Source organism: Salarias fasciatus (genome assembly GCF_902148845.1).
Source record: "Salarias fasciatus chromosome 7 unlocalized genomic scaffold, fSalaFa1.1 super_scaffold_4, whole genome shotgun sequence".
Lineage (NCBI taxonomy): Eukaryota > Metazoa > Chordata > Actinopteri > Blenniiformes > Blenniidae > Salarias > Salarias fasciatus.
In genome coordinates, this window is record NW_021941229.1 from 15,609,622 (window position 1) to 15,625,646 (window position 16,025).

The 16,025-nt window shown below is 43.3% G+C and overlaps 2 protein-coding genes across 5 annotated transcripts in view; one reads left to right on the top strand and one right to left on the bottom strand.

Moving 5' to 3' along the window:
* LOC115382464 (protein phosphatase PTC7 homolog) overlaps positions 1-7,544 on the bottom strand; it is a 29,570-nt gene extending 22,026 nt beyond the window's left edge. For 2 of the 3 annotated variants that reach the window (XM_030084194.1, XM_030084195.1), the window contains exons 1-6: positions 7,018-7,544; positions 4,707-4,886; positions 3,714-3,912; positions 2,552-2,675; positions 2,325-2,454; positions 2,065-2,129 (exon numbers count right to left, since the gene is read on the bottom strand). In XM_030084194.1, coding sequence (XP_029940054.1) covers positions 2,071-2,129; positions 2,325-2,454; positions 2,552-2,675; positions 3,714-3,912; positions 4,707-4,886; positions 7,018-7,219 — 894 coding nt within the window. In that variant the 5' untranslated portion in view covers positions 7,220-7,544 and the 3' untranslated portion in view covers positions 2,065-2,070. Of the gene's footprint in view, positions 1-362; positions 2,130-2,324; positions 2,455-2,551; positions 2,676-3,713; positions 3,913-4,706; positions 4,887-7,017 lie in introns of those variants that run through there. The other variant, XM_030084193.1, reaches the window with a different exon arrangement.
* Positions 7,545-9,195: 1,651 nt separating this feature from the next.
* Positions 9,196-12,193, top strand: LOC115382453 (calcium-binding protein P-like). 2 transcript variants are annotated; one of them, XM_030084180.1, is made up of 3 exons: positions 9,196-9,338; positions 10,675-11,129; positions 11,247-12,193. In XM_030084180.1, exons 1-3 carry the CDS (start codon positions 9,211-9,213, stop codon positions 12,161-12,163), a joined length of 1,500 nt encoding a protein of 499 aa, XP_029940040.1. In that variant the 5' UTR covers positions 9,196-9,210; the 3' UTR covers positions 12,164-12,193. The 2 variants fall into 2 exon arrangements, with proteins under 2 accessions (XP_029940040.1, XP_029940039.1); XM_030084179.1 differs by having other exon boundaries at positions 10,675-12,193.
* The last annotated feature ends 3,832 nt before the right edge of the window (positions 12,194-16,025 follow it).

The window sequence follows — 16,025 nt, forward strand, 5'->3', positions numbered from 1 at the left end:
AACTCCAGTTAGATCTCTTTAAGTCAAATATAGAGCTATCTCTGCAAACATATGCATTAAGAATCTTTTTTTTACAAAAATAAACACAACAGATGACAGGTTTTAGAAATTAACTTTGCCAAATGATAGTAGCAGCTGGAAAAAAAAAAAGAAACCGAGTGGGAAGAAGAATGCAGAAAGCAGGATGTAACCGCTGCAGAGGACAGGATTTTACAACTGTTGCACTGAAAGAATTGCTTAATGAATATCAAGACAATATTGGTCTCCACCAACCCACAGGTACCTTTACAGTCGGGCTAACAGCAAACCACTCATGTATTTATATATGGCTTTCCTTCTTTGGTTTTCTTTTCTTTTCTTTTTTTAACAACCTCTTACACATAAGCAGTCACGTATAACTTAAACCTGGAGTATGATACAACTTTTGTTCTTAAAGGCATGAAAAATGCATTTTTGTCACTCTGAACATTTCGACCGACACTTGTGGGCGTTGAACTTACAGTATTGCTGTGTGACGTTTTGTGTCAGTGTAGCATCACGATATACGCACAGAAAAAATGTCTTTGGTGCACACACTCAAACTGTAAAGACTCGGAGCAAACGACGAGGGGGCATTCTAGAGCAATACAACCGGATTGTGTCTCTGTTTACTTCTAATTTGATGAAATCCAGTCCAGAAATCTTCACACGCTCATCACGATCACACAAGTCTTTCACATTGATCTCATTCACAAAAAGCAGCCACACACACGGAAAAAGAAAGTAATAAACCGAGACGTAAAAAATGAGTTTTAAACCCAGACAAAGCAGATTCAATTCATATTAAGATAGCTGGGTCTCCTCACCGTCCATCACACTCGCTTCAGGGCAGCCGATGCTTCAGTCCGTTAACTCTTAACAGAAAAATAATGTTAAAAAAATACATCTTTTCCTTTAGATTTATTCCTGACCTATCATTGCAATAGTAAGCATTTCCAGATGCTAGCTTTAGCTTCATGACATAAAGAACATTAAATACATCACACAGTCCAACAACAACTTCTCACACAAATGCCACAGAGACAATCGCACAAATCTGAACGCTTTCCCCAACCACACACCTGCTGCACGATCTTAGCAAACATCATTTTGTTCATGTCAGCGAGTGCAAGTGTGGAACTGATGAAACTCACTTCAAGATTATTATCTTTACAACAAAATATATCAATGAATGCAAGTATATATCCTCCACAAAAGTAACGAGACAGCTCTGTTCTGTCACATCCCGATCAAAGACAACAGAAAAGTCCTAAAACACAAAAATATTTACAACTTATCAGGAAGTGCGGCGCTCAGCTCAGTGACAAAACCTGAATAACCTCCACATGAGAAAGTGTCAGAGGGCTTTACAGTTCCTTTCTTTAAACAGATTTCTTGTGAGCTCTTCCCTTGTTCACGTTCTCAGACCCAACAAGCTGAAACCCAACCCTCACCCTTAAGTTTCCAAAAACACTTTACGTAGCCAGTATTTTCAGCCTCGTCCAGATGTTCACACACATTTACAACATGGAACCGCTTTAAAAGGATAGCCAGGTTTAAAGGTCGCTTCTATCACTACCTTCTGAAGTACTCACACACATGGCTTACTCCCTACAACAGAGGTTGTTTTTTTTTTTTTTTCTCTTTTTAACACAAAGGCTGTTAGATATCAAAGCCCTTGGTTGACTTAAAATCTGCCTCTTTACCAAAGACGCCATGCGACGGCATCTGTCCGCCCCGCCTCTCTCAGCTCCTCTCCTGCATCCTGATCGAAGCGGAAGCGCCCCCCCCCCCCCCAGCCGCCCGTCGCCCCTCGACCCCTTCCAGCACCGGAACAAAAAACAGCGGGAGAAACCAAAATGCCACGCGGGTGGTGGATGTCGGCAGCGACGTGAGGAGTGTGGGTGTGTGTGTAGCGGTAGCGCGCTTCCCCCTTGTCAGTCCCCGGGACGCAGTGCATGTAGGGAGGGAGGGCAGCAAGGTGGAAGACTCAGGCAGAAGGAAGGATCAGCCCGGAGAAAAAGTGCTCTCATACACATAACAAACACGCTTTCAGTCTGTATATTCAGCCACGATGGACAGCAGCACCGTGATATCGTCTGGCTTCCCTCCTGCAGAGGAAGAAGAAGAAAACAAAAGTTTACTACATTAAATATATTACTCAGAACTGACAGGTTACAAATAAAATGATGGTATGTCTGTATAGTGCTGAGTGTTTCCAATATAAACAGCAGGGAAAATATAAAATCATCCACTTCAGTGAAAACTGTTGTCTGTGTTGCATGAGGTCTGAAAGTCCTCCTTACCTCGTACATTCAGGCCGTTGTCACAGGCAAACTGTGCAAAAGGGGACATATAGTTGGGGTCGTAGGCGAGATCATGAGCTTGCTTTGCAATGCTCTGTGCAGTCTGCAGGATGCTGTCGTAGTTGGTTGTCTGAGGAGAGCAAAAATACACCGCATTAAGATTGATTTTTGTTTTTTGTTTTTTTTAATTAATCATGTGTGATTAGGAGGAAATCAAGTCTCGACACCTTGAGTTTCTTCAGCTCCTGAAGGATCATGTAGTCTGGCATATTGTCAAAGAGACCGTCTGTCGCTGTCAAGATTATGTCACCGAGCTGCACGTCGAAAGAGGAGCTGTCAGCTGCTTCGGGACTGCGGGAGACAGGGGAAAAGGGAAATATCCGTCATGTGACGAGTGAAACTGGAGCGCGGAGCACCTGAGCTGCTGGCAAGAGCCTCCGAATGGGGATAAGCGGGTCAGAAGTCACGCTGGCAAATCCTGTAGGTGGACATGACGCATGGTGTGGGTGTTTAATCTGACAGCTGACTTGAAAACAGTCTGACCTATTTGTCCTTGCGAGATGAAAGGAGGCCTGGTTGACTGTTGGCATCATACCTAAGACTCAAGTTTTATTTCTTGGGTGCCTTGTGTTCCCACTGAGGAGTTCTTATTTTGGGACGACATACCAAAGAGTTAAAAATGTACCTTAGAGACACTGTTGACCGGTTAAACGTTTTCAAATGTGATTAACTCCAGAGGCAAAACAACGAAGCTGTGTGTGTGTGTGTGTGTGTGTGTGTGTGTGTGTGTGTGTGTGTGTGTGTGTGTGTGTGTGTGTGTGTGTGTGTGTGTGTGTGTGTGTGTGTGTGTGTGTGTGTGTGCGTGTGTTAAATCAGAGTGACACAACAATTATCTACATTTCATGTTAGGCACAATATTCACCTTCAAAAATCATAAAAAGTCCATCACAACATCAAGCCACACACTTGACAAAGTGGGATTTTCCATGTGGGCGAAGCATAAAACGAGGTGTAGTTCAGGTGACTATAGAGAGATGAGCCGGGCCAGCAGACCTGACAGCGCCTGTACGCGCTTTAAAGGTCTTGTTTACTTTGCAAACACTGACAGAAAGGCCCGACAGAAGCTCTACAATAGAGGATGCAAGTTATTTCATCTATCTGATCGCTGGCTTGGAAGTGAAAGGAAAAGAATTGTGACCAACATTTCCACTTTAAATCATCATTTGCGTTGCAAAGTAGCAAGCAAACCCCCCCCAGTGCTGAAGTTACTTAGTGTGGTGGCACCTGCTCCATTAAAACTCAGCTGATGCTTTATTCAGCTGTTTTGGTTTTCATTCTCTGTTCACACGGTGTTTGTGAGATGACCTGATTTAACATTCCTCGACTCACCTGTCGCTGAGCACCACGCCCTCGGCTCCAGGGGGAGCTATGGACAGCTGGAAGGGCGTATTGAAATAGTGCTGCTGCTCGTCCGACCGATGGACCACCTCTCCCCCTCGCACGACCAGGAAGCCCGAGTCGCCGAGGTTACATGTGTGTAACCGGTGACTCCGTCGGTCCAGAACCACGATGCAGGCCGTGCTGCTCCCTGAAGCAAACAGACAGACGGCAAGGCTATGGATCCGCATACGGCATGATACGACGACAGTGGACGGCATAATAATACAAACTTGACGATCGTGAAGATTTTGTGATGAAAAACTTTTGCACAAACTTCCTAAACAGCCTCATTCAGAGGCCAGACAAACAACTTGCTTGTCCCAGATCCCCAGTGACTGCAGCCAGGAGCAGTCTGCGTAACCTTGAGTGGGGGAGGTCAAGGAGTGACCTTGTTATAGCTTCCCAAAATAAAAACAGGTCGGTCAGTGTCACTGAGCGACGGACACATGACCGTTGTTGCGTGTTTGGCATCGGCCGCTCTTTAAAATCTCATCAAACGGCTGCAGTATCAGTTACAGCTGAGTTCCTGACCTTTCGGGCTGTGGTATGAAGGAAAACTGTCAGCCAGAAGAAATTCATGTATCCCCACCAGGTCAAACAGTTTACCCTGTTGGTTACTTACCTCAGCTGTGTTACATCAGTCACTGGGTTACAGGTATAAGGTGAAGCTCATGCCTCATAACGTATTCAAAATGGCTCATACCTGTGATACTACTGTATTCATTACTTCTGCAGTTTCAAACTTTTGGGCATTTTTTTTTTTTAAAGAAATGCAGTTTAAATCAAAGTAATCTGGGTGAAGACTTTCACTACAGTATGCATCTCTCTACACAACACCACTAACAGGCTGACTCATACTGCAGCTATGTTATTTATTTCTCCAAGTATGGTAGTCGAGCAGCACTCGCTCCACCACTGACTGTTCCGTCTGCCTGTACTCACCCAGCAGGGGAACTTTGTTCTGTAATAGCTCGTAGTAGCCAGACGTAAGGATGCCCACTGGATTAGTGGGAGTGAAGCGTCCTTCTTTCACCAGCCGCTCACACGTCCTCATTAACGTGGCGGAGAACTGCGAGGGATCAACGCCGTAGTCTCGCCAACCGCCTACACCATCTGCAACACCTGGTGGGAGAAAAGTGGATCATAAATGTCATCAGCTACCTACGAGATCACAAAAGCTATTATTATATAGATGCAGATATGCAAATATTTTTAATAATGATAAAAAAAAAAAATGAGTGTACACTTGTGGAATATTGTTGAGCTTTGGAAATCTAAGGGAAAAAATGTGCACATTAGTAGTTACATTTGCTCTGCAATGATATAACTATATGTCCACATCAAGTAAACTTCATGGAGGTAGCATTGATTTTATAATGACTGTCTTCAAATGTCTTTAATGTGAAGAGTTTGTGTGGAACAAATCACTTCCACAACAAATTTCAAACTGAGTAACAGTATGGTTCCAGAGGTATTGCTCTTAGAATCTGTATGAATGTAGTCCCCTAAATGAGCGATCTATTCATCAACTTAAGGCCTACTGCAAAAATGCAGCCTGACAGGCTGAAAATAACAGTCCTATAAAAATGCCTTTTTTGGAATACCTCATTTAATCCTTTAAAAGCACTCAAATGATGCTTGTTGACCTCCAATATCACATGTTTTCTTAGTTACTACACACAAAGCAATGTGGTAGCTTATTTCAAAAGAAACAATCTACAGCAACGAACATCTATTAATAGTAAATAACAGGACTAATAAAGCTATAACTTGAAGAAAGTGTATTCAGTCATCTTCCAGTTCCAACCTCAAGGATTTCTAATGATGGACTTTTTTCTGAGAATAAAACCATCACATGTTGAGCATCAACATATCATTAGCAAGGCTTAGTGATTAATTAAACCTTATTAGTCACAACAATTGCCATAGTTGACCTGCAATGAACCATTAATCGGTTCAAGTTAATTACAATTACCACCCCTTCAATCTAGCAGATTACATTTTTTACCTTTTTAACAAAGGACTGGAGCAGAGAAAACAGATCAGACTTCACACTTAGTGTTTAGTTATTCACCAGAACGCCACCAGATTACTTAAATTTGTATCTGCTTGGTGCAAAATGTCAGTCAAAAGAGCCAAGAATCTCCTTTCAAAATGCATCTTTGAATGATCTCACATTCAGAGGTTTGGGAAAGACAAAGAAGCATTTGTTTCAACTTGAGCTTCCAAAGCATCCTTATTCTTTCCCCCCCCCCCCTTTTAAGAGCCTGGATCTTTAGTCTCAATCACTGTTCACGCCCATAATCAAAAGTCCCTTTAAAAAACTGAGCACGTGGAAACGTCAACAACGGTCTGAATGAGGCTACTTTCTTTTTAGTTTCCACCAGAGGTGCGTTTCAACCTCTGAATAGAAAGTGAAAATACGCAAAACACTGGGAACCCCCAGGATTTTTCCACTGGCACTACTGGGAAACAATTATTCCTGCAAAATGACGAGGATCTTGTTTCCATCCTCAGAGGAATTTGCAAGACATCACAACCACGCAGTCTCTCCACGTGTGACACGTGAGGGGCTGGGGGGCTCGTTTCTCACTGTTATTACCGCACATAAACAACTCCAAAATGTCAGGCTGCAAATAGATTTAAAACTATAAAATGCACAATGATGGGTATCGAAAGCGCTACATGGTTGGTGGATTTGGTAACTGTGTTTACCTTTCTGTACCGAGGGGCGAGGACAAAGCAATTACTGCTAAGCTAGCTATTGATGCTAATAGCAATATGGCTGCCTCCATGCTCAACCATTCTGACCTTTGCAAGACATTGTAATGTTTAGTCAATAATCTTTTTTAAAAGGCTTTTTCTACAAAGAACTCCTCCGCTGAAGCTCATTTGCATCCTCTAATTGTGTGTCGGGTATGTTGCGTTAGCGCTGAGTACTACACGGTTGAGGTACATCTAGGTGAAAGGTCATTCTGGTTTCACCTCAAACGTACCCGCTAATAAGAAATAATCCGCCTTTATTCCGAAATGACACGTTTGCCAGTGCTTCTCGCGGGCTAACAACACACAGACGCCAGTCTGGACTGACTAAATCCAGCTGACCTGACGGGTGCAGACTAGAAAAGTTGTGGCTGTGTTTAGGTGGGGGGTGGGAGATGTTGTGTTTTCATGCGAGGGGTCGATGCACGTGTGGGTTAACCCACTGAAGGTCACCAAAGCACAAAAGCATATGACACTGCGGGGTCCTTACCCAACACATCGGCGGACCTGTGCCGCGCTATGAAGCAGGCATCATCCCCGTAGCACATCCCTTTCTTTAGGATCCCCTTACGAAAGTCTTTGCCAAAGCCATAACTGGCGGTGATCAGGCTGTAGTCCCGACCGTCCGTCTGAGAGAGTCCGCCCAGGACAGCCCTGGCTACCAGTCTGCCATAAGACAGTACAGATAACATTCCCTGGCGAGAAGAAGCCCCGTTTTGCTTTGAGTCCGGACACGCTGCCCCCGCCGCCTCTTTAACCGGCTCGGCCACCTGCCTGCGAGGCTAAGTCTTCGGATCACGACCAAATTGGTTTTATCCGTCCATTCGACCTCCACTTGGCTCCGCTTCAGTAAAAGGGTCACGTCGCCGCAGCGGCCGCTGTTCACTTGCACCGAACGTGGCAGCGCTGTCTCCGCGTGCTGCTTTATGTCTCAGGTGATGAGATGTCAGACTCAGCTCCTCCGCGCGGCTCTCTCCTTCCCGACATGGTTCCAGAGAGCTGCGAGTACATACGGGTCCTCTGCAGTTTACAACCGGACGTCACCAAAGCGTCAGTGCCGACTGACGTCTGTCGATGACGCAAAGCCGTACTCGGACGTGGCCCCGCCCACCGGTCCCAAGGGCAAGTGTGTCGTAAACCATTCAGGGACTGGATGAATTGTATTAATGGTTGCAATTTGATAAGGCAAGGTGTGTGTGTGTGTGTGTGTGTGTGTGTGTGTGTGTGTGTGTGTGTGTGTGTGTGTGTGTGTGTGTGTGTGTGTGTGTGTGTGCGCGCGCACTGTGTTGTGTTTTGTTTTAGCTGTCCTGCTGTTGGAGTAACAACAGAGACGAAAACCTTTTTTGAAAATTATACTGAATACAGTGAAATATATATTAATATTTATATGAAATACAATAAGATGTGAAAACATATGAAGGTGCATGAAAAAAATGCATTTCATCATCCATCCATCTTCAGTACTCTTCATGTTCACATGGAGCTGAGGACTATGAACAGTGAAGAGACATCCTCAGTCCGTCACGGGGGAATGCTAAGAGACAAGTAGTAACAATCACTCACATTCAGCCGGGCTGTTAAGGATCAAGAATGAATTATCCTTAGAATCATATCTTTGGACTGTATGACAAAGCCAGAGTCATTTGTTAAAACATGTGCCGAGAACATGCAAAGTCCACTCAGAGGAATAAGTGTGACTCCAAAGTACAATCCAGTCTAAAACTTTAACACTGCTGTGTTGACAGAACTACTTCACTGTGCCGCCTTATTTTTACAAATATGTACATGAAAAATATTCAAGTGTCTTAAAAGTTGTTACAGATTAATCATGACATCTGGCTAAAATATTAAGGTAAATCCTATTGCCTCATGGGTGAAATATGGAGATGTTGGGAGAGTTAATACACTTGCAATGACCAGTGCTATGAAAATTAATATATTACTTGCAAGTAATATATTAAAATCAATGGTTGCCCAACGCTGACCCATGCAAGTAATATATTACTTTTCCACCACTGGAGGTTTAACAATGCAAGGCACCTCTCTGCCAGCCACAGATCTTCCACAGAGGCTTCTGTTTTCTCTATTTTCAATATTGCCTTCAAAATTTCTGCCCTAATAATATTGTGACATTTTTTGTTTGTTTTATCAACTCCGGTTTCCTGATGATAACCTGGATCAGAAAAGTATATAAAGAGAATGTTTTGAACATTTTCCACTAAATAATTGTTTTGATATCACCCATGCATTTGGTGATTTTGCATGTTTGCAGATTATAGATCCTCTTTGTTCATTCACTTCACATGTGATTTTATTTCTCAAAAAAAAAAAAATGCTTTTCTCTTTTATTCAAAAGTGAAATATCCACGCAGAGTTCTGTACAACATTTTAGAGTGTTTCCACCGGATACACTCTTAATTAACGCAATGGTGCGATTGTTCCGCTTGATAACATATCAACAGAAAAAAGTGCGTCTCTATTTTTAATGATAGGGATCAGTGAGTGGCTACAGGCTCCCTTAAATAAAGAATCTCACATTATGATAAATTACATAAGTGTTTTGATACCGAAAAAAATTATACTTTATTAGAGTTTTTCTTTTCCTTATTTTTTTCTGGACGTCGCTACGACAATCCTCCAGAGTCCTCATCACGCAGGGTGTTTCCTGGACACGCTGAGCGGAATGAACCATTTTCCCCACAGTCCCTCAGAGGAGGGGAGGCAGAGAGAGAGACGGGCGGAGAGAACAGAAGCTTCGGAGCCGCATTACAGCCGCATACACCGAGGTGACGGAGGGAGAACCAACTCACGGTAAGAAATAAACGTTTCAGCGTCATACGAACGAGACGTGTGTGTGTTTTAAACGCTTGCGGGGTGAGGTCAAGGAGAAAATGAAGCGACGCGGACGGCGAGGTTTTCCGTTACTTTGGTCCGCCTGTCGGGCTAACGGTGATGATGATGATGATGGTGCAGCTTGAACAGGCCCATAAACATAACAGGTTCACAGCGAACGCAGCTCACGTACAGTCAGCTGGCTGAAACCCAGCCGAATCTGTTGTTGTTGTTGTGTTGCTATTTTTCCATTGATTAGCCATGAATAGAAAAAAATGAAGTGAACCGAAAGCAAGGGTGGGGGGTGGAATCAACCGGACTGCGTCTCCATAACCTTTATACACAAAAATATAAACGCAACACTTTTGTTTTTGCTCCCATTTTTTCATGAGATGGACTTAAAGGTCTAAAATTCATTCCAGATACACAATATTACCATTTCTTTCAAATGCTGCTCACAAATCTGTCTAAATGTTTGATAGTGAGCACTTCTGCTTTGCTGAGATAATCCGTCCCACCTCACAGGTATGCCACATCAAGATGCTCTTCAGACGCCATGATTAGTGCACAGGTGTGCCTCAGACTGTCCACAATAAAAGGCCACCCTGAAATGTGCATTTATTTATTTATTTATTTTATTTTATTTATTTTTTTGCTTTATTGGGGGTCTGGGGACTCAGAACCAGTCAGTATCTGGTGTGACCCCCATTTGCCTCATGCAGTGCAACACATCTTCTTCGCACATCACCTCATGTTTCAGCAAGATAATGCACGGCCCCATGTTGCGAGGATCTGTACACAATTCTTGGAAGCTGAAAATGTCCCAGTTCATGCATGGCCAGCATACTCACTGTACATGTCACCCATTGAGCGTATACGACAGCGTGTACCGGTTCCCACTAATATCCAGCAACTTCGCAAAGCCTTGAAAGAGGATTGGACCAACATTCCACAGGCCGCAATTGACAATCTGATAAACTTTATGCGAAGAAAATGTGTTGCACTGCATGAGGCCAATGGTGGTCACACCAGATGGTTCTGAGTCCCCAGACCCAGATTTGTGAACAATGTTTGAAAGAAATGGTAATATTGTGTATCTGGAATGAATTTTAGATCTTTAAGTCCATCTCATGAAAAATGGGAGCAAAAACAAAAGTGTTGCATTTATATTTTTGTTAAGTATATTTATGTGTATGTGTGTGTGTGTCTACCTTTCTTATACTACATTGCATTAAAGAAAAATGTGTTGAATTTTTTTCTACTTTGTATGACGTCTGGCTTTGTGATTATTAACATGAAGCACTTTTCTCTTCAGCGTCGTGATGGGGAGGTTAAGCGAGGTGGTTCTTGTGTCCTTCTTCATTGTGTTTCTCCTGAACACTGGATCCACGTGGGCTAAAAAAGGTGTCTCTGTCAGGAAACCTTCTATAAGCACCAACAAAGGCACTTCACACTCAAAGCCATCACACTCTCAACCTGGACGACAATCTCCCGGGAGAGATCCGTATCCAGCCGGTGGGAGTTACCCATATCCGGGGAACACCAATCAAGGAGGACATACACGACAGAATCAGCCAAGTTATCCAGGAGCTGGTAATTACCCACAACAGAATCCCGGGAGAGTCAATCCTGGAGGTTACCCCAACCAAAACCCTGGGGGTTACCCAAACCAAAACCCTGCAGGTTACCCAAACCAAAACCCCGGGGGTTATCCAAACCGAAATCCTGGTTATCCAAACCAAAACCCAGGCAGCTATCCAAACCAAAACCCTGGAGGTTATCCTAACCGAAATCCTGGTGGTTATCCTAACCAAAACCCAGGTAGTTACCCAAACCAAAACCCCGGGGGTTATCCAAACCGAAATCCTGGTTATCCTAACCAAAATCCCGCCTTTCCACCTGGAGCTGGCCAGCCAGCTGGAGGCTACCCAAACCAATATCCAGGCAGAGCTGGATATCCAAACCAGTACCCTGGTGGCTATCCTAATCAGTATCCTGGTGGCTTCCCTGCAGCGGGGGGCTTCCCAGGTGCAGGTGGCTACCCCATCAGAACGGGAACGGGACAGGGCTGGGGTGCACCTGCTGCAAATCCAGGGGGATACGGATACCCAGGTGGTTACCCTAACTGGAACCCAAACAATAAGATCCTTAGTCCCCGTTTTGGAGGCGGAGGTTATGGATATGGAGGTTATGGGATGGGAGGGTCTCCTTTCTCCCAGTCTGTGCAGAGAATGGGATATCAGCCCAAATCCACAGGATTTGCCAAAAAAGCCATGATGGCAGCGGGTGTCGGTGCTGTGGCTGGAATGGCTGTGGGATATGGACTGGGGCGCTTCCCTCGACCCCATTTTACTTTCCGCAACCCCGAAGAAGAGTATTACTACAACAACTACATGTATCGCCGTTACGGCACCCAGTCCACAGATCAGAAAGACTATGGCCGCGATTATGTCTACAGACCTCCCCCACGAGCCGAGACCTACGAGAAATTCATGGATCGCTGCATGAACAGGACAGACCTTCTCAAAGATCAGAGGAGCGGCTCCACCACCCCGAAGAGTGAAGGCGACAAAGAGGACGATGACGTGGTCAGTATCGAGGAGATCGGCTACCCTGCCCTCATTGAGCAGATGAAGGCTCGACGCTGCGTGGAGGAATACATGGTGGAGTCCGAGAAATATCTGCAGGAGCGAAAAGCCGAGCAGCAGTTCCAGCCGAGTCGCAGCAGTCCTTTGGGCTACGGGGTGATCCAGCTTTCCGCTTCGCTCCTCATGCTGCTGTCGAGCATGCTCCTGCTTCAGTAGGGAAACAACGGGAATGCTTTCACCACGCCCAGAACTCCCTCTCCTGCATTGTTGCTGCACGTCCGTTTCCTGCTGATGATTCATCTCAGCAGCAGAAGTCCTTGTTGTATACACAATATGATGTTATTATAACAAACTATTGAGGTGCATGTTCTAACAAATGACAGCAGTCAGGTTAAAATATTCCAGTTAGTTCTCTCTGTTTTTTTGCTGCACTTTATTTGAAATCCAATAATTTATTAATTTTACTTCAGGTTATTGAACACTACCAAGATGTGAAAATTAAATTTAAGATGTGGAAGAAATTTGAAGTAGAAAAAGGAAAGCTTCAGTTGTTATTTGAAATGCAAAACTGTGTAAACACTATTTTAAATTGATTGAAGTCTTGAACTGAAGTTTTTTTATTTTTTTGCATTTTGAGATTATAACCACAATCAAGAGTTACACATGAAGATGACAGAAATCAAAACAAGATTGTTTTCAGTTTAAAGAGTAGATCTCTGGCTCTATGTGAAATCCTGGATTACATGTTACAGGCCTTGACACAGATTAAATGACATGGACCCTCTGAAGATCAGCGCATGATCCATCAGTGGTGTTAGTGTCTTGTCCCCAGCTGTTTAGAGCAACCAGTACTGATACAATACCATCTTGTAATACTTGTAATCTGTACAGTCTTTTGAACAGAGGAGCGAGTTCAATCCAGGCTCTGGCTGTATTCATCATCAGCCGGACAAGACTAACAGTGGAAGTGGAAACAGTGATGCTTTTTTTTTTTTAATGTCTGCACACTGTGGGAGGGACGTAGTTACACTGCAGTGTTGCTTTTTGTGTTTCCAGGCAACTTTAAATTTCCAAAAACACTAACTTTCCACACTACTTGGTCGGCGTAGTTCCGTATTTCTTTTAGCAGTTTGGTAGTGGCAGGTTCCGCGTTGTAAACTATGTAAATAGGCAGTTCTGATAGGTATGCAAATATACCCTTTATTATTATGAAGCTAGTTTTGATTGTCCCCACTCTTACTTTAAATACTTCCCTTGTTCCGCTCCTGATTTTATTGTTAGTTGTTTTAGCTTGCACTTTGTTTTGGCACTTATGCAAACCTGGTTTGCTGACTGACTTATTCAAGTGATTCTATACTAAAAATGCCCTGTACAGTGATTGTATTTACCATTTCCATATGTATAGCAATCATCTTCTGGTTAGTTTTTTTTGCCAGTCTTTTATACACGTGTCTCTCCCAGTGTTTATTTCCTGCATCAGCCTTTGTTGGTTGTTTTTGTGCTCTTGCAAAACACTGCGAGTCCGTTTTCAGACAGTTTCTTTATGCTTTCCAGGCTGTAGAATATCTGTAAAGTGCACTTATTTCCCCTGTAGGATTGGATATTCTGTATCTGTGTTATTGCGCTCATATTGGGAGTGTAAATGTCTCTTGTTTCTGATCCACTACTAACACTTTGTGTTATCCATCATTTGATATGACTTGTATTTGTCACGAATGTTTCTGTGTTGAATAAAATATATTAGAAAAATATTTATTTGCAATTGATGATGTGCTTGTCAGGAAAAAAAAAAGATGATATTCAGAAAAAAAACGTTTTTTTTAAGATCCAGGTCACTTCTTAGGCAGGGTGTTTTTGCCATTAATTTTAAATCGTCATAACTGCAGACAAGATACTTGAAGAAGTCATTAAAATCCTATTTTATGGCCACTGGCATTTGCTAAAGATGCACCAAGTGGTTGTAAAATGTTTCCGTTAAGTTGTTTTTGTCATATTGATTATTTTCTGGTTTTAGATTTTGTTAGACAAACCAAAGCATTCATTAGCAGCACTTAGTGCTTCGAAAACATCAAAAAAAAAAAAAAAAAAAGATAGAATCAGATCAGGCTGATATTTGACCTGATTCCATTTGCGTTGCTTCTCCCTGCGTCCTATGAATGGACGAATGAGAGCATGCTGCCTTAAAAACAGTTCACACTGTATATTTTTATGACCATAAGATTAATCATGTTGATGAAATCGATCATATCATATTAAGATAAACTAGTCAGGTTAAAAACAAACCAGCAGCTACAGTGCTGCAGCGTAAACTCAATCGGATCACGTTGTGCTACAGTAATAAAGAAGCAGGGTGATCATCGGTTTAAAAGACCTTTAATGTGCTTTGGTGACTCATTTCTTTCTCACTCACAACGCGTTGGGTTAAAAATCTTGTATCCAGGCTGCTGTCAGGAGAGGCACCACATGACCGAGTGTGAGAAAGACGTTGGGCAGAGGTCCGGAGGCCGCCCCTTTAACAAAGGCCCTCCACAGGGACTGGTTGTTGCTGCTCCCCCCGTGCTGAGGGTGCTGATCCTGCCCGGAGGAGACGGTCTTGTGGCCGTAGTGATGACTCCCAGACACGTGCTTCGGCTTCCCCAGGAAGCCCAGGCCGTACCCCGTGCCCGTGCCCCCCAACATCCCCGCCGCCGCCGCCCCTGCCCACTTCAGGCCCTGCTTGGAGAGGCCTCCGCCCTGGGAGGGAGGGGCTTTGTTGCCATCGCCTTTGTTGCCATCGCCTTTGCTGCGTCCCTTGAAGATGCCTCCCCGCTTGCCGTGTGCGTACTGGGCGCCCGGGCACAGCGTCGCCACGAGCAACATCCAGACCCAGAAGGAGAGAAGCTTCCGCCGGCCGGCCATGAGTGAAGAGCTGTAAATACACACCGGGCTGAGAGGTCACGCTGAAAGGAGTAAAATGAAGGTTTGTGGCGTTTGTTGGCAGAAATCCCAACTGGCATTAACACCGTTGAACAAACACAGCACCCTGCACAACAAAGGCCGCATGGTCACTGGCACCAACACAACAGCCGTCGAGAAAGATCCACTCGCTCTGTCAACACAAGGATTAGCGGGGCTTTGTGTCACGAAAATTTCTCTCTTCCATGACTGTTTGTTTATCCTGAGTCGTAATTATTGTTTCTGTAAGTTATTATCTAATATCAAAGTGCTAAAAGGTATTTAACTGAATATAGTGCATCAGTTAAATGGGTATGACCTTAGAGAACTTTAACTTAAGTAGATATATTTTATTAATTTTTTTTTTTTGTCATAGCATCATCCAGGCATTAAAAACAAAACAAAATTCAAAACATTTTTAGGTAAAGAAAACAGGACTCGTTTACCTTTCTGGTCAGGGAGTTTGTGATGCTGGAGCGGCAGTCCTTTTTCAAACAGTGCAGCTGAGCAGCATTGTTGGTTTCCATAATAATTTCTATACTATGATCCTGTTCACCTGTTCAGCTCGGCTCCTCCCCAGAGCAAACCCTGCCCTGCTATTGGTTACTGATCAATAATACAGGAGAATGTCCACAGTTTTTGCTGATGGTGGCGAGTCCTCTCCTGTTATTCAGCAATGAAAAAACAAATTTATGACTGCACATTTCTGGCAGTTCCTATTGATACGTTATTATCATTATTAGTTATTTAGTACAAACTATATACAGTTGGTTGTGGAAATAAATATATTCTAAATTTAAATCTGTTATTTATGTGTTTTTCTCGTGAGAAATGAGAAACTTTCAGCTAACAGTGGCTAAAACTTTCATTTTAATGATATCTATTTATGGGCCTTCGGCATATTTTAAGGTTGTTCATCAGTCCTTGAAAACATTGTTTCATTTACATTTCCTCTCTTCAACTTGTTTACTCTTTAAGTCAAAAATGCACTACTTAGAATTTGTTCATTTGTTCAGAATTTGTTAATTACAAGCACAAACCTGATTTTGAATAAATGTTAAATTGATGTTTTATATTATGCAAGACAGTGATGCAAAGAACCATAATAGCATGCAGCCCAGAGAACAAGATTAATGCTTGTTCC